The following is a 22,616-nucleotide window of genomic DNA, read 5'->3' on the forward strand; positions in this document are numbered from 1 at the left end:
TTTTGATATCAAAGATTAATCATGACTTTTATTCCTTATTCTCATACATAAGGGAAAGTAACACTACTCATTTCCTATTCTTGGACAGATGAGAATTGGATTCAAATAGTACTGAACATATTCAGAGGCAAAGTGGGATATCTTCTTATCTGAACTTCTAAAGACTTCATTTATGAATAGATACATGCAGATTATTACACCATTATGTTTTAGAAGCTCACAAAACCTCTCTATGAGCTGAATTGTACAAAGAAATGTTCAAATTCACTATGGAAATCAATAACCATCTAAAAGTAGAACAGATAAAAGCAAAAGATTGAGAACTGAAATGTACTTTTTCATAGTCCAGAGAACTTAATTTGCTGTACTTTTATGTCCCTGTTCTGCCCCATTTCACTATTTCAGATGCTATTCATTCTGGTGAAAATATAGTGAGGCCTATAAATCTCACTTCTCTAAAGGATGAAATAAATGCCCTGAATGGCTTTTGTTATAAGCAAATACACAGCATTCAGTCATTCACCTTTGTTTTCTGTAAACCAAAATTATCAGCCTGTGAGAGTGGAAAAGGCAGAATCAGGGATTCATGTGTAAAGTAAGAAGGTCTGAAAGGCATACGGCCACCTCAATGCTTTCCTCGGGTTGGCAGATTGTCTTTAAGGTCTGCCAAAAAGGGCTGAATATGACAGCCACTTGGCTGTATTTCTCTGGATATGAGAGAAGAGAAGAAAACATCTCTCAAACATCTCGTCCTTCCTGGCTAATTTCAGGAACTGGCACAGCAGCTGAGAAGTGCTTACTGACATTTCAGAAGTGGTTGAGCTGTCACTTACACAGTGCCCTAAGTGTGTATGGCTCTCATCAGTACACCCAAGTGTCCTGTCGGGACATTAGACTGCTGGAACTGCTTTCTACCTCAGAGAGATTTCTCTCTCTTGAATTGCACCTACTCACCACACAGCACGTTGCAACTTCACTGGGAATTTTTTCCTTGAGACTGAGATTTTTTTGTTTGTTTGTTTCCAGTGGATTTTGACAAAAAATGTGTTTCCATTCTTTGTTTCAATACTTGAAATTTTGGTTAAATAGAGTGAGGAATCCAATGGCTTTCTAATTATTCTGAATTCATTAGTAGCTATTGTGATACAATATGCATCAGTTTGTTTTACAGCAAAAAGACATCAGTAGATGAAAAGAGCACAGGATCTTGTGAAGTAAGCTAGTATTAACGAACCATGAAATGACCTAAGCAGATATTTGAGAAAGGGGAAGATGATTGTTTCCAAATTGTCTGTCAGCAAGTCCAGAAGGCAAAAAGCAGAACAGAAGACTTTCTTCTTTCTTTATGTATGTGTATGGCCTTCATAACTGACATACCACAGCTGTTCAAGTGCATGCATGTCTTGTTTCTAAAACAGATCCTCACTACAGTTCTGCTGTCCCTTCTGAACGCAGCTTGCATGGAAAAAGTACTTGTAAAACCACTAGCAGAGACTTGTGTAAAAGGAGAGCAGACTTCCTTCTTACATCAGGTTATTACGTCATTACTAGATCACTTACACTAGCCTTACAAGCAGTAGTTTGAATCACAGGTGTATGTGGCCTGAGCACTAACTTACATCCAGAGGAACATTTCCATACTTAAACTAAATTTAGATTAGATAAAATTTAAATTAAACCATTTTGATAAAGTTATTTCCATAATAGAAACGACAAAGAATGAAGACGAGACATATATTTTAAGTAACAGTGGATGAACATCCCACATTAACTATATGCACTATTCATGGTCTACTTTTAACTTTACTGACAGTATAGTTTTGATCCTGAAATTTAAAGTTTAATTCATATTGTATTTATGGTAAAGAATTTCTTACCTTAAAGTAGGTAAAATGAGTTCTAAATTTTTGTACAGCACTGCTCCAAGTACAAATACAGTTGATTCATCTAGTTCTAAAAAGAGTAATAAAAAGAATTATTTTTAAAAATTCTGTATTTCCCAAGCATAACTCACCATAAATAACTCTGAATAGCACTTATCTTTCTAGTATAAATTTTATTTTAAATAAATTGTCATCATTTTGAATTACATCCTAGAAGTCTATCATAAAAATGTAATATTGTTATGTATATATTGATAGATTTAAACCACTGAAAATCTCATTTTCAAAAAAATCCATCCTTGTGTATTAGCATCCATGCTCGTTCATTTACCTTTATAATTAAGTATCCCTAAAGACTGTCTTTAGGGTTTAATGTGTACTGAGTAAATTCCCTAATGTTATAGATCTGCACTGCAATGGTATTTGTAAATTGGATCTGAAGCCAGAATAATTGGTCTGCTGAGCATCATTCACCAAAAGTTAGTTTATCTGTTGCAATGCTCTGATCTGTTGGAGTAGAGCAGTTAAAGGAGGTATAGCTGAATGCAGAGCCGAACTTCAAGTTATCTGATATCTCACAGACACAATCCTGTGCAGAATAACTAAGTATTGGCTCTGCAATACAGAAAAAAATGTCTTGTATTTCTTCAGCACTTTTTGTTCAATATGCTGAAATTAAGCCTCATTATATCCCTCTGAAATAAGATGTGGGTACTGTATCTCCTTTGAAGATGGATAAATTAACCAGTTCTGTGTTATATAGTGGTCTGAAGAGACAAAGAATCTTTAAGTTCTCTTGTGAAAACCAGTATAAAATTAACACGCTCATATGCTTCTTTACCTGTTGACATAGGGGTGAAGATATTTTTTGGAATGACAACCCTATCTTCTGAGTTTCGTGCCCAATCAACCATTCCTTTTCTTCCTTTCATGGGGAAATTGATGTCAGTTAGAACAGATGCTGCAGGAAGCTTTTGAATACTGGCCACTATAAAGAGAAATCACAAAATCAAATAAAACTGTGTTTCATATTTTAAAGCATCACACAATGATAAGTGTACAGCAATAACAAAAAGTGTATAATAGTATAGTTCAAGTAAAGCAGAAATTTACAGGACATTAATTAGCACAGAAAGTATAGCCTTGTATATATTATGCAGTTCTTCTATGGATTAATTATGTGGCATTGATTCTCTCACTTGTCAGCCAGGTTCTTGTTAACTTTCTTAACAGGGATTATTGAATGTGCTGGCTCACGCCCTGAAATTCACATGTAAGGACACAGTGGTGTCTTCAGAGCAAATTCTAAAATGATTAAATGTGACAGTAAAAGGAAGAGGATGCTGAAAATTGCTTTGGGAAACACAACTGCTGGATGCAGGCTAATGAAGCAATAACAGAGCTTTTATCCCCTATGCAGGCATAAATTCAAGACAGACCCATTAAGGAGATTCACATATTAAAAGACCTCATTGTTTCCACACAAATTGAGAACAATGCAGTATAACACTTGATTTCTTTTCCTTAAAAGAAAGATCCCCATTCTGAATTCTTAATTATATTTTCATTCAAAACCCCCCAATTAACATCACTATTATATCTGTAATATATAGAAAAACAGAAGAAAAAAGTATCGAATCTAATAATAGGCAGCTTGCAATTTTGTTTACCCATCCTTATCTTCTTTCTGTTTCTAACTCAACTATTATCTGGAAACCAGTTTTATCTTTGCTTTGAAGTCTAAGTACAACTCCATGGCAACGCTGTCAGTGTCTAGTAGGATTCAAACTACTTTTAAGAAACTGTCAGGACGGCAAATATTTTGGTACACTGAGGAAGATGGCAAACAATATGTCTGGAGCACTAACTCCACTCTTTATCAACATGGCTTACATAATCTCTTCCTAATCAATTTATGATGAGGTTAATGTAGACAGAAAGTTTCGGACATTAGGACTACGCTTTGATCTGCCCAACGGTTTCACTGGAAGAACTAGTGGGATTGCTTTAAACAGAAAGACAATAGGGATAGCTGTAAAAGCAATCAGAACAGCAAAATTGAAGTAGAAAATCATAATACGTCTCATCAGCGGATTTTATTTGAAAGGAAACTGTAATTCAAATCCAAAAGAAGAGGAAAATGAAGATGTTAACTATATTAGCTCTACAAATTATTACTTGATAACTGGCTCTTAGTTTCAAATTAGATTGCTTATGTACTTTAGAATCACATTACTGAGGCCATACTTGAGGTTCTTTCAGGCTTTCCATTATAAAATTATCAAGAGGGGTTTACAGTGTCACTTATAATCCCTCCTGGACTGAAATTGGCATATAAATTCACAGTCCTAAAGGGATGCTTTGCCTTGCAAAATTTCAGGTGGTCTGCTAAGGAAGAAGTGTTCAGGTGTTTCAGAATTACTGGAGCATAAAATGGATTGCATGTTTTCACATGCAATCAGTGCATATACAGAACATACTAACATTGTAAAAATTGATTTTTTCCATGGTTACTAAAATCTAGTAGGAATTGTATTTTATTTTCAGCATAAATAAAGTTAAACCGACAGTTATTTAATTTACAAAATTAAATACAGCTTGTACGAGACTATATCGTTTTATTTGTGCAGTATTTATCTAGGCTTCTACCTATCTACCTATCTAATTAGCCAGTAGAGCCTTAATATTTCATCCACCTTTAGGATGGCAGCTCCCCTTATTGAAATAGGAAATCAATGTTATTCAATGGAATTCACTCTGCACAACAGAAAATCACTTCAGAACTGAATAAATAATGAGAGTCTAGGATAGTATATCTTTGCACTGTGTCTATCTATGTATTTTAAATAGGGCCATTAATCTTTATACCACTGCTTAGATTCAAAGATACCAAAATATTTGTTAAGATTTAGGTGATGAATAACACAAAAACTAAATACAAAACCTAAGCATTTAGCTTACGGCTTATACGCAGTAAATATAGTTATATACTCCCATATATGGTTCAGACAATTTTTTCTATTCCTTAGAAGCAGAAACCAGCCAAACAAGAGAGTCTTTATTTAATTTCACAGAAGATGCCACCTTGACATCCTGGAGAATGCAGCTTTCTGTTAGACCGAAAGCACAGCACACACAAAACAGTAATCGAAACTGATCTACCAAGATGCCCGTGAAGCTCGAGAACACTTCCACATCGTGTGAAGACTACCTTTAAGATTAGATTACAGTAGATTATTAAGCCATTCTTTAGCCGCTTTGCTGAGGCATCCCAAGAGCACCTGTCCAATCACTTCAGACATGACACTGCCCTTTACAGATGTAAGAATAGCTTAGTGGACTCTGGGTGGAGGCAAGCGACTGAGCCCATATTAACATGGCCAGCTGCATGCCTGAAACAACCCAACCTCTTCAGCACCATCAGGAACTGTATTTTGGTTCTAAATGTAAGCTAATATTCTTAGTGAATATTAATATAAAACTCATCTCAAAGAGATCTTGGAGCACAACCAGCTAGTTACACTGCGAAATGAAGCTTTCTTCCTCTCCAACTCAGTTTTAATCTGCAGCAGGAAAATAACTGTTTACTTTGATGTGAGCATGAAAATCAGTAGGCCTTCTAGAGAAGAAGGCATGTAAATCAGGTGCCAGGTCATTCACATGTCAGGAACTCAAATGTCATTTTCTTATATAACTCTTACACAGAAAGAATCAGACAGAATGACAAGCCATTCATTTTGTGTTCTATTGTATCCTTTTTACGATAGGTTTGTATTAGAAAATGTTGCTCCAATTATTGCAGCCTGAATGATTCAGTTCTCAATTACCATACGAGCACATTGTTTTCTCATTAATTGGAGAAAAAAAAAAATTGCACATACTGTTTTTTAAATTATCTTACCAAAACATTATGACCTGAATTTGTGAGACAGAAGAGTAGCAGATGAGAACATTTATAGGCACTGTGGCTGGAATATTTTCATTTGTTTTTATATACAGGAGAAGTATCTATAAAAACTCAGGAAATACCATCAGTGAAAATATTAATAACAAGGACATTGTGCAATCAAAAAAATAAAAACAAAATAAAAAAGACTTAGGCAGCAGGTGAAGAAAAAATGCATGTGCCATTTTGAAGAAAAGGACTTCAAAATATAAAATTGTCCCATATACGTCATCTACAGCGTATATTATTCTCTCAGACAAAATGATGTTTCAATTACGGTGGAATGTGGTGGAATTCACTCTACTTTTCTAATTTGATTACTTCTTTTTGAACCGTTTATGTGGAATACTAACTTGTACCAACCTTGTCACTCCTCAGATAATTCTTACAGTTTGCACATATCTTGCTGCAGATACAATTCATCAAAACTAGTATCATATGAAAATATTGTATGACTACATGATATATATGATAATATGCTTATTTGTTTGCATTATGGCAATTCCTATGGTATGCCAAGTATCATTCAGAAAAAAAAAATGCAGTGCTTGTGCTAATTAGGAATGATTCTTAGGTTTTGATTTAACCACGAGCACAAACCAGAAAAAAGTCACCCAGAGACAGTAAGTTTGTATGTAGAGAAACAAGTTTAGGGTGTTGAATATGTTGCATTCTTTTGCTTCCTGGACAGCTTCTCTTGTGGCTTCTATATACCTTCAATTACAATTTCAATTTGCTTCCCAAAGGTAAAGAGAACAAGTAGGTAAAATGAATCACATTCATGGTGCATGTTTGCATTCAACTTGTGAAGAATGCAGGAAGTAGAATATAATCTGTATTTCTTCAAAAAGCAACCTCATCATAGTTCTGAATCTTTCAGGTCAAATGAATATACTTTAGGTTGAAGATGGCCTACCCTAGCTATAAGCTGGAGCACAGGAAAAAAAAGTTTCTTTTTAGAACTGTTTAAACATCCTTTTGATGACCAATGGTATAAATTACAAGTGGTTCAATTACACATAAGAACACACATATTTGATGATTCCATAATAATTACTGATTCAGAAAACTCTTTTTCAAGTAGTCCAGTCTAATCAACTTAGTGATTGCTTTGACTATAATGGATTCATTTTAATATCCCTTACATACACATCTCTATTTACTTTTTCTTTTTTTTTTTTTTTTTTTTTTTTTTTTACTATCTCAGTGCAGTTACAGATAATTTATTCAATAATTTATTCAATACTGCTGTACTGAAAATTTCTGAATAAGCACCTACTAACTGTTCTTACTTACTGAGTATGGCAAAATTTCCTTGGATTAGATTAATGATTACTAATAGGAATGAAGAATTTTCCATGACTACCCAAATAAACTGATTACACACAGTATTATGGAAATGATGTGTAAGCGCTTTATTTAGAGCAGTGCAAAGGGGTTAATTAATGTGTCAAGGAAGTCCTTAATGAAATAAATATTGTGTAGTTCTTGTATACTAGCCCTTGTAGATCATGGCCTAGAATGTCAGAGCTAAAACAGATTGCTATGATACTTACAATCTGAATGAGTTACAAACAGCCTAGTACAACTTGCAGTGTTTTTCTCTCTGATCAGTGTTGCCGGTGTCCAAATAATAAAAGATAAGAGAACCAATTAAGCTGCATAAATAATCTTCCCCTTCTCTTTCCTATTCATCCATTAGCCTCCATTGTGGAACAAAAATTGGTAACATTTCAGAATCAGCGCCTTGAATAACATTAATTTGCTCATAAACCAAACAAAACTTTAGCTCTCACAGTAGAGATTTAGGTTCTAAAATTGGATCTTAACCAAATTAAATGGTTGATCCCTATCCTCGTCAAAACTGAACCAAAACCCTGATCTCAAAACCACTGACAAGATGTTCAAAACCTGAGCCCAATGTCTGTACCACTCACATCTTTACACAACAGGAAAAACTAGGTCTGATTCTTATTTCTCTTAAATGATAATATTCTGGGTTTGTTCTGTTTTACAGCTCAGTCATTATATTGATCCCTAATTTACAATTGCTTAAGATGTAGAAGAATAGGAATGTATTATTTTATAATGCATCAGTGCCTTGACAGAAAAGGAAAATCACTTAAGAAATCTATAGGGCTAGCGTAAGAACTTGACTTCTGCTTAACTCTTTGTATCAAAGCAAGACAGAAGAAATCTGAATTTGTGTGAACTTCAATCACAAACAACGGAGAATAGCTATGTCTATTAGCAGCATCATTCCTTCCTTTCCTGTCCTTTTTTGACTTGCCAATTGACAGTATACTACATATATTATTCAGCACTTAGTATACTTCAGTTCATCACACAACAGGTTTTTATTTTTCAGACAGAATATTATACTGGCCTTCTGGGTAAATTTCTGCTAAATTTATTTCTGGGAAAAATAGTCATGAACAGATTTACCATTGTCACAAGTGTTCAGAATACAGAATATGAAATGATTTGTGTATTAGAATTCAGAATATTGAGTATTTCTGCAAACTTGTATACTAAGAAGTTCCAGTTAGAACCATATTTATACCTTTTAGAACTAGTCTCTTGACTCCTCATATAACACTTTTGTTTTTATGGAATAGATACGCTCATTCAGCTTAGCTAATACTGGATATACAGGCAACAAGGTTTTGTTTTGCTTATTATTAAAGAGCCAGATAGATATATTCAATTGATAATTGAAATAATAGATTTACTCTATTCACTGAAGCCCCAAAACTTCATTTTAAAGACATTCTGGAACAACTACAAATGTTCAAATCCCCTTCTCAGAGAGACTAATTTATAGATCTCCGGATCTGCTTTGGATATCTGCATCTGAGCAGGCTTGATGATTTTCTTTAAAACTTCCCCTCAGCACAAAGATAAATCCGCCTTTTACCATCCACAAGATCATATATAATAGAAAGATTGTAGTGAAGTGAGATTCTGTACAGGAACGTAAGAACAACAATCAGGTAATCATCCCTCTGTGAATAATGTGCATGCAATGTCCCAGCAGAGAGCAACATCACACAGCAATACTCAGAAAATAATCCCTAAGAAATAATGCTCTATTACCCAACCGATCTACTACTGCTTAAGAATATCAACACAAGAATAATGCCTTCTAGAATTAAAGTCTTGTTAGGCCATACTGCTCCATGGGCAGGCAAGAAGGGGATGTCCCTAGAAGCTGGCTCTGCACTGGTATTTCCGAAGCTCATCAGCCCATAGCATCTACTCACCAACCAGTCAAGTCTTGGGCAGCATGACATACTCCAGGTATTGGCAGAAGTAGAGACCTGTCAGGGTTGGTTTTTTTTCAAACTGGGTGCAGTAGAGTATTTGAAGTGCAAGAGAGTTTAGCATAGAGCCCTTCATTTGGTACAAAGCAAACAAAACAAACAAAAAAGTGCCTTAAATGTGCTTACTGTCTGAAGATTAAGAACAATGTTTTAGGTTAATCAAGAAACTACCATAATAGTGGTCTCTGAACATTTCCTTGTCTATATTCCACAGATAACGCAAGGGGGAAGAGAGATACCTGTACCTTTCTCTTTGTAAAATAATAACTTTATCATGATAAGGACCATATAGGTTAGTGAACTCATTCCTATTTTGACCAGTGCAGTTTTAAATAATATGACCAATGAGTAGTACACATATGAACAGTCACATAACTGTCTGATGGATAAATATGCCTCCAACAGTATGGTAGCTTATTGCTAGCATTTCTTACATATCTATAATATGACCAGCATAATATTTACCACAAAAGCACCATGACTTGAGGCAGTGATGAGGATTCATTTGATATCACACAGATCTCTTTTGCTACTTATGTAATTGAATTAAAAAAAAAAATAAGTCACAGGCAGTAGGCAAGCATGTCCTTTAGTTTTTGTGTTCTTTTGTTCAGTACCAGCTTCTGTATTTTAAGAATTCAGGACTATATTAATTTCAAAGACTCACGAAATTTCACATACACATATGGATTCTCTGAGTGATTGCAGGTTCCACATTTGTTATGATGAAAAATCTGGGTTGATAAAAATAAAATAGGTAGAGCATACGACTATAATTCTCATTCTTCCAAATCTTTCTTTGCTTCAGCTATGGAAAATCAAAATGGAAATTTAAAAACTAAAAGCTAAAACAGTAATTACGGGCTTAAGAATCATTGTTATGCACCATAAAAGCCTTATTACAAAAAACAAGAGATAATTTTGAAAGATTGAAACTATTAAAGTTCAACGGTTGAGACAGAATTAGTACATAAAAATGGTCAGAGTATCACAGAATTTGGCCATGTTCCAGGTGCCACTTCAGCACACTTGCTTATTAAAAAAAAAATCTTAGTATTTTTATAGTGTAATTATTGTTATTATTAACACTTCCTATAAGATGAATATGGGTATTTGCAGATGGTCAGTGTGGTATATAAGGAACAAAATGACTTTTAAGTTTGCAAACCTTAATCACAAGTTTGAAAAAAAGCCCATCAAACCAGTGAAAAGGTAAACAAATTTTTCATGAGCAGTCAGAAGAAAATATGTCGTCATGATAAATGGAATGCTGCTTGAAATACATGGTTATTCAAATAAAAGTTTTAAACAAAACATGGAGGGAGGCTGTACTTCATTAACTGAAGACAATTTCATCCTCTGGGAGTGATGTTGAAGAAGGTGAAGACAAGAACAGCTGAAGAGAACAACAGTTGCATCCAAAGCACTGTGAATTTCTGAAAGAGTTTGGTATTTTCCACTCCTTTTTGCTACTAAGGAGGCTAAGGTCTACCTTAGCTATTCTTGCCTTGTCATAAGGCACTTCCAAGGAAAGGAAAGGCTTAGGGTAACGCGAGACAGAAGATGGATGATGATAAAGGAGACAGAATGACTTGAAATTTAAGTGAATGAAATTTAACGTTACAGACATAAAGGTGAAAAACATGACAATAGCAGAGAAGGCCAAGGCCAATTACAGCATTATTTTAGACTGACTGTACAGGGAAGGTGCACAGAAGAAGTGTTTCTCAATCACTACGGAAAAAAGTGTTGGTGCTGGTGACTGAGGCTGAAAACAAGACAAAAAGAGTGAGACTGAAGATGATGTTACGGTGATAAACTCGGAAGATTGGAAGGATGACAAAGCTGTCATCAGAGAAAAGGAAAAGGAAAAAGAGTTGAGGGAATAAGATCATATACATATGTTTATTGATCAGCCTTAGTGATCACTAGACATCAACAAAAAATATTAAAAAGGTAGGCAGATAAGACTTTACAGAAGATGAGAGATCAGTAAGGGGTAAAAGGGCACTGAAATCATTAGCAGGGAATTGATAAAATTTTGCCACAATATTAATTTGCTTGGAGAGATGCAGAGCAGAGGCAGAAGGACTGGTTCCTAGAAGCAGAGGAAAAATGACCATTGTCTAACCTCTAGAGAAATAACAATCAAATCCTATTATCCAGAAATCTAAGAAGCTGTGAACTAAGTTACTCAACATATTGAAAGGTAATATCTGAATTGAATTCTCAGACATGTACTTAGATTTGATACATAAAAGCCACACACAGAGAAAATAAAATAAAGCATATGAATCAATAAGAGCTCCTAATCACACCTTTTAAAATAGGCTACACATAGATCTCAATTTTACTTTATTATTGCACGCCATTTTTATCATACAACATGGCATCTTGAAGAACTTTAAGAACTATGAACAGATTTGAAATAGAGAGAAATATATTTTTTTCAGGCATAAAGTCTCAGAGTGTTAATAGTTTTGGAACAGGTTGCCCAGAGAGGTTGGGGAGTCTCCTTCTCTGGAGATATTCAAGGTCCGCCTGGATGCAGCCCTATCTAACATGCTCTAGGTGACCCTGCTGAGCAGGGGGGTTGGACTAGATGATCTCCAGAGGTCCCTTCCAACCTTACTGATTCTATGATTCTATGAATAGTATGAAAGTGGTTGATGAATCCTAAGAAGTAGCACCCAATTAAGAGCCATATAGTAAATATAGAGGAAGTGTTTGTAAATGGCCCTCATTTTTATAATGCATACTTCAAATATTTTTTTTTCCTTTGAGTTGCTTGATCTTTTGATCCAGATCTTAATTTCATTAGTTTAAGTAGTAACTTCAGTTGTCTTTCTCAGTTCAGTCCATACACTACACTTTGGCAAGGAAGGATGAGCTTTATAGGCCTTTTTATAATGATAAGATTGCACACAAATTCTTATTTCTAGGCAAGGTATTAAGTGCTATAAGATAACTGAAAAACATCTTCAAATCTGAATTACAAAAGGGTCACATGGCTATTGCATGCCCAAAACCTGTTAAGCAGTTTGGAGACAAAATGACAAAGAAACAGATGCATAATTAGGAACAGTAGTAATATCGATAAAAATATGCCTAACAGTAGTAATAGAATAAAAATATGCCTTACTTGGGATTTTTGTCTACGTGACATGATAACATCATAGATAAAAATTCTACATTGACAATCACTGTACTGAATACAAATGATGAAGCTGATGAAGGATTCTTTCTCTGATTGAAAGTGCAGTGGGTGAATATGGCTCATGACAAATATGGCACAATGGCAGAACATTGGTAAGAGAGACTAGAAAGGCTAGAAAAGGCTAAAAATAGAGTATATCTAGAAGACATGGATATGTTAAGGTACAGATAAAGGACCAGATCTATGAGGACTAAGAACAGTAAATATACAGATTTAGCCAGATTTTAGAAGCATTCTCAGGTGGAGCTGTGGTAGACAACAAGGGAAATTGCAGTATGAAGATACTGACACAATATCTTACTAGGCTCAGATTTCTCCGTCTCCTCTGGAGAAAAAAAATCACCAGGCATATGCAGTTCTCTCCATACGCCTTCCCAGAAGCACTCCGATCAGAGCAACACAACGCTTTGTTTATAGTCTGCCTCCGTTAAGAGTGAGAAATCAGAGAAACAGATCTCCAAAAAGTTCCAACCTGTAGCTATATATACTGACAAGACAGGTCTCCTCATCTCACACACACACACCTATCTAGGAGGAAATAAGATTTGGGGTAACTAAATAGAGTATAAACATACCTGAATACTCATTTGCAAAAAGCACAGTACATAAGCCGAGGCTTCTGAGGAAAGCCAGGTTTGCTTAATTTATCCCAGATAACTGATATCTGACTCAAATTAGTGCTTTAAAATTTCTGAATTTATAACTTAGGAGACAGAGAGAAATCAGTCATAAGCTTAGCATTTCTTGGTGAGCATCAAATCGCTCTTTCAGCGAGTATCTTCTACTCTGAGTTTTGCATTCACCCTGGGGACCAAGCTGTCAAGGCCCTGAGCATACTCCTCCACACCTCTCCAGCTTCAGCTGCTTATGCTCAAAGTCAGCTCTGATATGATGCAGCTTTGTAACCTTAGATCAAACTGCTGTGAAAAGGGCTGTGAAAAATTGGTGTCTGTGCTCTTCCACTGAGCAGCTGCATTCAAGCTGAGGCTCTCACCCTTAGTCTTTGTCAGCTGTGCCTGTGCCTGGCCATGTACTTTGCCTATCTGAACTCTGACCTGAGGATTTGGCTTCCTGGCTTGACCTTGCACCTGCCTGAATTCTTCACTATGGGCTTGTCTGGTGACCAACGGACTGTCAGCTGAACATTGCTGCTGGACCAGAACTTGATTCTGACTCTATGACTTGACTTTCCTGGCTGGATCTCAGACCTGCCTCATCACTACGGACTTTTCTGGTGATCTGGTAGCTCAGTCTGCCTGCCCTTGGCAGACCTGCTTTGCTCTCATTTGGGTACTGTGGGACCTCTCATCTCTCAGTCAGGTCACTGCACATGCCTCACTGTCATCCTCAGCTTCTGGCCTGCCTTTCAGAGCATCTCTGTCTTGCCACTCATGACACTGGCACCTGAAAAGAAAGTGCTGCAAACCTGCTTGGAAAGGGTCCACAAAACAGGCTTGGATACAGTCATACAGAAAATCTGAAATAAAGTTAGGACAGAAACACAGGTTTCTGTGTCTCAATTTCACGTCATGATTCTAACCCTCCTCCCAGGAATTTATAACTGAGGCCTTGGTATTTGAAGAGATGTCTAATTCATCTTGAATGCTCTCCACAGAGGTGACAGAGTGGATTAAGATTTGCTTAAGGGATTGTAAAAAGTTATCTTGGGGCATTGTGATATCTTATTGTCAGGTTAATGCACACATACTTTATTTAGGTTGTTTACATCATGCACGGCACAATGAAAACTCAGTACCTCAGTGGGACATACAGACATGATCCAATATAAGTAGGGAGGAATACTAATTAGACTATGTTTGATTTACTTGTTCACATTGGTGGATTCTAAATTAGCTTTAATAACTCAAGAGAAATATCTCAGAATTGTTATGGCCATTACAATAAAACCACTGCACAATGAAGAGATTTTTTTTTAAAGAAAAAATCTAACTAGAAATTTGGGGCTATAAAGAATGAGAGAGCCTGATTATTATGAGCTGTTATAATGCCATCATATGAATCAACATGGAAGCCCTGCTTTGGATGTTGTGCTCAGCTCATTAGTCTATTCTGGTCATCCCATCTCCAGCTTTCCCTGCTTTTTCTCTCCCTGCCCCCAAAATAACAGGCTTTTCATGTTTTTTGACCTAAAGCTGTGGAAGAAGGAATCCAAAAGATTCAAGAAGCTCAGAGAGGAACAAAAAACAACAGTCAAACAAGTTAAATTTTAAAGAATTCATTTCATTTTTATATATATACATAAACACTTGTTCTATTGGGCATTTACCACTAGAGGAAGAGACAGTCCATTCCAAACCATGTCTGGATTCAGGCACCTTATATTTCCCTTTAATTTTCAGTGCATTTTTCAGGGAAAGATAGCGATGCCTAATGAAGGTGTCCCGGATTGTCTTCTAGGGGTTTTAAAAATCATCTAGGTTTTTTATATGTTACATAGTGAGCTTAAACTGAATTTTAGGGGTACTGGATCAACTCTTGCCTGTGACTGAGCACATAAAAGGCAAGCACATCCTACTTGGGCTCAGTGTCTAAATCAGTCATACAATCTGGTCAAAATATTTATCTCAAAATATAACATAGCATTCTATAGCAAATAGGTTTCCAATTCTTACAAGATCAATAGACTCTGGATCTGGAATGCCTTTTCAGAGGCACTTGCAGTGCCTTCAGTTTGGCTTTTACCTGTTGTAGAGAACTACCACATTGGAGAGTGAATCTGTAGAAACTTCCATGAATAAGAAAACATTTTCCTTGCTTTTCCTCAGACACAATAGATGCCATCAAAGGCATCTCTGCCTCCTCGGACATTCCAGTCCCTAATTTTGAATGTTTGTCTCTGCAACTTTTCCATTACTCTCATAATCACCTCATATGACACTATCTCTTTGGCACTATGTCCTATCTACGACCTATTTTCTGCTACAGTTATTTAAATACAGATTTCATTTGTATTGCTGTTGTTATTTCTTTAATTTGTTGTGCCTTTCATTTCAGTATGTTGTTGAAATACGTATACAGATAGGAGTCTCCCAATGGAAGACATACTGCTCTGGCTAACCACCTCTTGTTTCCTTGAAGTATTACCTTTAGGTAGAAGATCTGTATGGATAAAATTCCACTCTAAACATACAATACTCCAGAAAACATAATTATATCTACAACAAAAAACTGAAAGGAAGAGCTTTCTACAGACTCTTTGCTCATATATTTGATAAAACCTCATGGTCAATTCTTTTGAAATGCAATATCATGAAAGTGAAGACTTAGCTTAATATTAAATATGAAAGTAGGAAAGTAGGAGGCAGGGATGGTATTTTTGTTTTCTACTAAATGATAACTTCTGAGACCCAACAACAACAGCAACAAAACACAATTCCTTAAATTAATTTCCTTTACTTGAAAGCAGGTACCTCAACCTGAAGAGTGACTGAATTTACATGCCAAAGAAGCTACAGGTTTATGGAAGATTTCTTTATATTCTATTCCAAAATAATCTATATTTTCAGCCTTGTAAAAACACTGCACATCAAGGATTCTACCCCTGAGCCCAGTTTTGCTATTAATGCCATTTGGGATTGCTGTCATTATCCACACAATCAGATCTAGGATATAGCCAGAGAAAAGTACTTCTAGCTTTCCTATAGTATTTGACCATGTACAAATTGTAATATAGAGTCCAAGTGGCTTTCCTAATGCAAACTATTCCCTGGTGAACAGATAGTTGAAAAGTGCCATTGTGTTTTGTCTTTTTTCCTCACTCTAGCCTGAATATAGTATTGTTATCCAATAGACGATGTTTTGCAGGATACAGGGAAGAAATCGCTTTTTTTTTTCCTTTGGTTATCTTTTTTCCTCTGTTATATGTAGTTTTTACTGTGCCATTGCCTTTATAGAATAATTTCAATGTACGAAATTGGTTTTCTGTCCCAAACCCCACAGCATCTAAATGATGCTTTATTGGAAATCAAACTAACTGCACTCTGGTGGCAAACATTCATAAAAAAATGTCTAAACTGAACCAAAGAGGAACAAAGTTAAGGGTCAGAATAAGGATATTCAGTTATTTGACAGTATTTCAAAGTAATAACCTTTTGCAGAAGCACCAGTGTGGACAGAATAATCTGGACCTATCCTGATGTGAACTGTGGCTACTAATTAAATCTTGATGATTTAAACATTTGAGTTCTACAGTTACACTATGTATTTTGCAAAAGGAGAGACTTAATTTGAATGGTAATAAAGCATTCTTAAAAGGTGCTCAATGTCATCATTCAGTAAATGAGACTTCCAGTGCATGCACTAAGACAACACACTGGTTGGGCTGCTTAGAGCAAGAAATTAATTGGACATAAAAAAACTTTTTTCCCAAACCACCCACTAATGTTCACATAAACATTAAAGTAGGAACAGATGAGAATTGAGCGTAAGCAGTATAAGAAGAAAAACTAGTTAAGTGCAACAGCTAACTTAATTGCCTTAATAAGAACAAATAAATTTCATTATGCCACAGTGTATATAAGACCGGAGACAGATAGTATATCAAGTAGCAGAAGAGAGTCCTTAAACAAAAGTTGCAACTACATTTTAATAACTAATTCATTGGGCTTTTTAACAGTAACCTACTATGTTTATGGAGTTTTTATTTTGTGCCTTCCTTCCTTTTTCATTCTATTTTGTTCAGATAAAATTCATCCTGGACCCAAATAATTAAACTGAGGACAATGATGAAGCAGCATTAGAAGTGGAACTTGACCTGCCTTTTCCTGAGGAAAGCTCTAACCACCAGCTATAGAATCATTTTGTCAATCCTCAGTATAACACAGATTTATCTATAGGAAAAAAAGTAGTAACTTCTATTTAATGAAATCATTTTAACATAAAAGAGGAATATAGAGAGTGAATCTATGACCTTTTTTTTTTATTTTTTTATTTATTTATTTATATTCATCAAGAGGTTAAAAATGCCTTGACTGTGTAAGACAAAATCAGGTTTTAGCAACTTAGCAATTCATAGTTTGTCAGTCACAGCTAAGAGGTAACCTAACTTTATTTAAACTGTTTTAATGGAAGCTTTGGTTTTATTCCAGTGAAGCATGTGAAAAGGTTAAAATTTGAAAGAAAGTTTTGCAGGTTGGGCAATCCCATTTCATGCTCAACTATAGCTAGGAGACATTTTAAATGCTGCCAAGAGCAGTGATAGTTCAGATTAATGTGAGCACAGAGAATTTTGAGTAACTGGTAAAGTTTTGGATCCAACAGCTGACAGTATCAATAGAAAATATACTTATAGGAAAAGATAAATAGGAATAGAAAATACACCTATAGGAAAAAAATTCCATAAAAACTTGTGTGTATGTCAGACTAGAAACACTCTCTTAAACTATACTTTAAAAAACTTACGAATAAATACCTTGTTAGATAATTTAAAGATTTTTAAAATTATAAACAGAACATAAATACCTACAAGAAGGAAAAATGCCCAAATTCTTACACAATTATTTGTCTCCTTATTTTCCAAGTTTTAAAAGAGAACTCCTAAATATGTCCTTCAATTCTATACAGGGAATAAACACATGCATTCAGCAATTTCCTTATATTATCTCACAGAACAGAGTAATAAACAGTACAAACACTCCATACGTCTCCAAACTCTCCTGTTGAATACCATTCTTAAGTAGATGTAGTGCCATAATTGAATGTCTTACCCTACTGATGTGTGGTCTCTGTCATTTAAGTTTATGAGAGGTTTGGATATCTATAATTTTAATTTCTGAAAATGATTTCTAAATACAATCAGGAATGTAAAATAGATGATGTGGTATGAAATCACAATCCATGTTTTCTGGTAGTGAAACTATTCATCCAAGAAACAGGTATAAGTTCAATTTGGCAAAGTTAAATGACAGTCATTTTGAAGAAATTAACTTTTCTTTGTGCATTGTTGACTGTGAATGGAGACCATTATTTTTCATTGCCTAGATAGCAATGCAATTTTCAAAGCTAAATGAGCATTAAAAACATTCATTCTATGCTCCTGCAATGAACAATCTGAGATATCTACAGGCAAAATGAGACATTCCCTTTAATCTTAATGAACATATTACATCCTCTTTAGGTAAAAAATGAGAAAGGAGGGGATAAACTTGCTGTACTTTGATAAACATTTCCCTCAAAGGCGAGAGAAGTTTTGTATGTGCAGATGCAGCAGACTGCATGATTACCAGTCCCTGAAGATCCAATCATCCTGATGACTGTCCCACAGTGTCTTCCCCTTGGGCTGGCCAGTCTTTTTTCATTCTGCTGCTTTATCAGAGATGAGATATTTGTGCAAACATAGGGAGGAAATATGTTTCACCAAAGGGCATCATCTATAAACATACAAATAACTTTCCAAATATTTCTGGAGATCATGTCTTGGAGATCAGCTTACACTTTAAGTTATCAGACGAGATAACAGATCTCTCTCTCTCTCTAACAGACTACAAGTAACATGCAGAATTAATAGCTTTAGTCATTATAAATAAAATATACATATGCTGTTGATTCCAGATTCTCAATTAGGAAATCAGTATTCTTCCACTGACTTCTGCTAATTTTTACGAATGGAAAGTATGATTCTTTGGTTTTATTCCTAATTTAATTAAATTATATTTGGTGGGATTTTACTTTAATTCTATTTCATTTTCCTCCTTTTTCAGTTTCACTGGGGGCTGGGTAACAGCATGCTGTAGAACTCATCAAAACTGAAGATGAACTTTGTTATTTACAGCACTTAGTTACATGTATAACCATCTCTAGTTGATGCATGGGCTCCCAAATTCAGCACCACAGAGATGTCTGGATGCTGCTGTATTAACTGCCTTGCACGGACACACAGTCGTAGGGCAAAAGGATAGGGCAGGTGCATACCTCCATGTTGTTATCGCACTGTGCTCTTCGTGTAGCTTCTCTGTTTAACAGCAGGATTGTGTTGTTGGAGCATCTGTATACTGTATTTCACAGAATAAGATTGTTGCCTCTTGGCACTGCCTTAATACGCTATCGCACTCTGGGTCTGTACTTATTGCATTAACTCAAAGTTACCATAGCAGCCTGTTAACTTCTGTTCCCTTAAGTGTCATTCTACTCTGAATATGTTAAGCATCACCTAAAGGTGCAGCGATCCAAGGCACAGCAGTAAATAAAGCGAGATCTTTAATTTCTCAGGACAACATTTAAATCTACCTGTTAAAAAGGGCTTGTCAAAACACAATTGATTTCCTCAGAAAATGACAGCTTTTAATTACTCACATAGAAACAGGTCTATAAGTAGAATGATTCAGATGAGAGTTCACAGAGGTAAAAATTTAGGATTGATACAAAATTCTAATGTAAATTAACAAATGTTGTAAAAAGTTATTTACACAAATATGTTGTAGCTATTGCTTTCTATTCTGGTTGAAGGCACTCCTTTCTATCAGAACGAAGCCTGGAAGCCTTCAGTTTTACAGTCTGCATTTCTTTCAAACACTTTATTCCTTTGCAAATTACTTTATATAAGCTAGAAAAGGAAAACACCTATTAGATTATTCCAGCTTCTTATAGCATCATTTTCAAAACACTGAACAGTTTATTTCAGGTTTAAGGCAAACCAATAAATTGTATACACAAAACTAACTACTGGATTATGTCTATTACTTAGAAAATAGCCACTGAATTAAGTTATCTTTATATCCACATTTGTGAAATTTGTTTGATTAAGATTCTTATAGATATTCCTTTGATATTAGCCATTTTTTCTCCAAGTCATTGTGGCAGCCTTCTTTCCTCGGCATCACACAGTATGCAGTTTTAGAAAAATGAGAAAAAATCCACTCTTTTGTGTACTATTCACAACTAAGTTTTCAGGTAATGTGGATCACTTATTAAGCTAATTTGATATCAGAAAAGAAATGGAACTCTAGATCATTTTCTCCAGGCACTAAGTCAGATGCTGTTAAGAGCTAGACCTTCAAAGTGTGCATGAAGTTTTTTTCCCTTTAATCAGCGGAGAAAGCTCGAGTGTTCTGCCAACACACTGATCTGATCAAGGAATTGCCAAAGCTGCCCTACAGGAAATGATATGAATATATATGGTGCAGAAGTACATAAAGGTATGAAAAAAATGCAATTGACCTTTCTCCGTAGCTTTCCTATTCTCTTGTCTATTCCCCTCTGAAGAGCCTGTCTTTTCTTGTAGCCTTTAGCCCCCACAAAATTTATTACATGTATTTCGAGTTACCTGTATTTTGAGTAGGAGATTTGAGGACAGTGACGTTGACTGTGCATGAATCTTGGAAGCGAAAGGATTTTTTGAGGAGTGGAGAAAGAAATGTTATAAATGGCTACTTTCACCTGAGTGTGCTCAGTAGAGAGTGCATGGGCTTGGGGCAAGCAAGACTTGGCAGCTATATATGAATGCAAACCAGTGAAGATGAGGACCAAGAGCCAAAGTTACCAATGAAAAGAACAAGGAGCAGAAGATAGAACTTAAAACTTTGAAAATATGCTGCTATAACCACTAGGCTCTATCTGCAGAGCTGGTTACACTCCCTGAAACTTTATGCAGTGAGAAATGTGTTATGCCCTTTGGGACTGGTTCCTTGCCTGGACTACGCTCTGAGTAGTGCCTGGGCGTTGTCTGGGTACCTGTTAAGAATTAAGCAGCCGGACAATTGTGGGACAATTCTCAAGTCACATTTGGCCCTTTTTGGTTTATGTTTATAGGCATGGTCTTAAAAGCAAGAGAAACAGCCGTTAAGGATCCCAAACAGAAATGGGATGATGATGGGCACTGACTCTTACACTATTTTGAGAACAAGCAGGAAATTAGACCATGAAACTGGCAACAGTCCATATAACAAAAATATGTAACCAAGTAAAAAAGACTGCTAGCTGTAAGTATTGCTTGCTTTGATGTATATTTTATTCAAAAGCTAGGCAGAAACCTGAAGGGAATATAAATACTCCAAGAATTAAAGAGGAATTGTGTTTTTACATTTACCGAGAAAGTATTGCATTGCAAAACTGTCCAGATTTCACTCTATTTTTTGGTTGTGGGAACTTCTTTGTGACAAAATGATCATAATTATATTAATGATTATGGAGATATTTACAAATAAACTGTGATACAGTACAAGGAATGATTCGTGTTCATCTTATTGAAAATAATAAATGTGTAATCTGCACAACAGTTCCTTAAAGGTTATAACCTTAACTTTTGCTTTCTGTAAAACATGGACTATTCAGAGTAACTTCATGAAGGGATGAGAGATATCTGAAATTATTGCTTTCTTTCCCCCTGTAATTGCCTGATTTAGTCTTAACCTAGTTCCTTCACCAACATCACAGCTACAACCAGAATTGCATAGAAAATATCAAAGTGACAAAATGTTTAAAACATTAACCTTTAGTATATTGACCAAGAAAGGCCTAGAAAGAAACAGTAGGTTTCATTGTTAACCAAAACACAACGTCTGAACATTTACATGGTCATCATAAATACTGTGGGTTTTTTCTTTTGCAGGCATTTGTTCAAGTAATTTTTCCAATGTTTAAAACTGCCTATCATTCAAAGTATTTATCAGAATTTGAAAGAATTATATTCAACAGGAAGTTCTGGCCATTGTTTTGTTACTGCTATTAGCTTTTGAGGATTTATCCAATTTACTTCAACTCCCCATGACATTATTTTTGAATACATTTGTTTGCCAGAGTCTTTCAGATACAGCAGCTTACGGAGTCATCTACTCATTTGCGCTTCAAAGGAAGTGTATTTACTACTGATCTCCAGGCCAGTCTGTGGCTCCATCATACTGCCTGTACTGTAAGATGTAACTTCTGATTTTTTAAAATGCCTGAGTGGTGCTGATTCTACTCTTCTTGAATGCCTTCCTATTGCTAGGAAAAGGAATAATCACTCTTTTTTTCAGTATTGGCTCAATATGCTATGTGATGAAAGATCTACACTTGTTTTGGGTCACTGTATGGAAATTTCATTTTCTTCTGTTTGATAGGTCCAATTTTCTTTCAATTGAGAGCAAATATTGAACTTTTACCAATTGAATTTTTATTAATCTGAAATATCCACTTCAAAACTCACAATAATACGTTTAGCACTATGCAGCTTAAGAACAAGCCAGTAATTTCATTACAAATTGAGTGTGAGTGTATGTGTACAAATAAATTATTAAAATAGCATTTTTCTG

The 22,616-nt window shown here is 35.4% G+C and overlaps 1 protein-coding gene across 1 annotated transcript in view; it reads right to left on the reverse strand.

The window, feature by feature from the left end:
- ADGRB3 (adhesion G protein-coupled receptor B3) overlaps positions 1-22,616 on the reverse strand; it is a 460,553-nt gene that overhangs the window by 194,111 nt on the left and 243,826 nt on the right. Inside the window, exons 12-13 of the mRNA XM_062571088.1 lie at positions 2,725-2,871; positions 1,878-1,953 (exon numbers count right to left, since the gene is read on the reverse strand). Of these exons, the coding sequence (XP_062427072.1) occupies positions 1,878-1,953; positions 2,725-2,871 (223 nt within the window). The remainder of the gene's footprint in view (positions 1-1,877; positions 1,954-2,724; positions 2,872-22,616) is intronic.

The sequence above is a fragment of the Rhea pennata genome, chromosome 3, assembly GCF_028389875.1.
Source record: "Rhea pennata isolate bPtePen1 chromosome 3, bPtePen1.pri, whole genome shotgun sequence".
Taxonomy (NCBI): domain Eukaryota; kingdom Metazoa; phylum Chordata; class Aves; order Rheiformes; family Rheidae; genus Rhea; species Rhea pennata.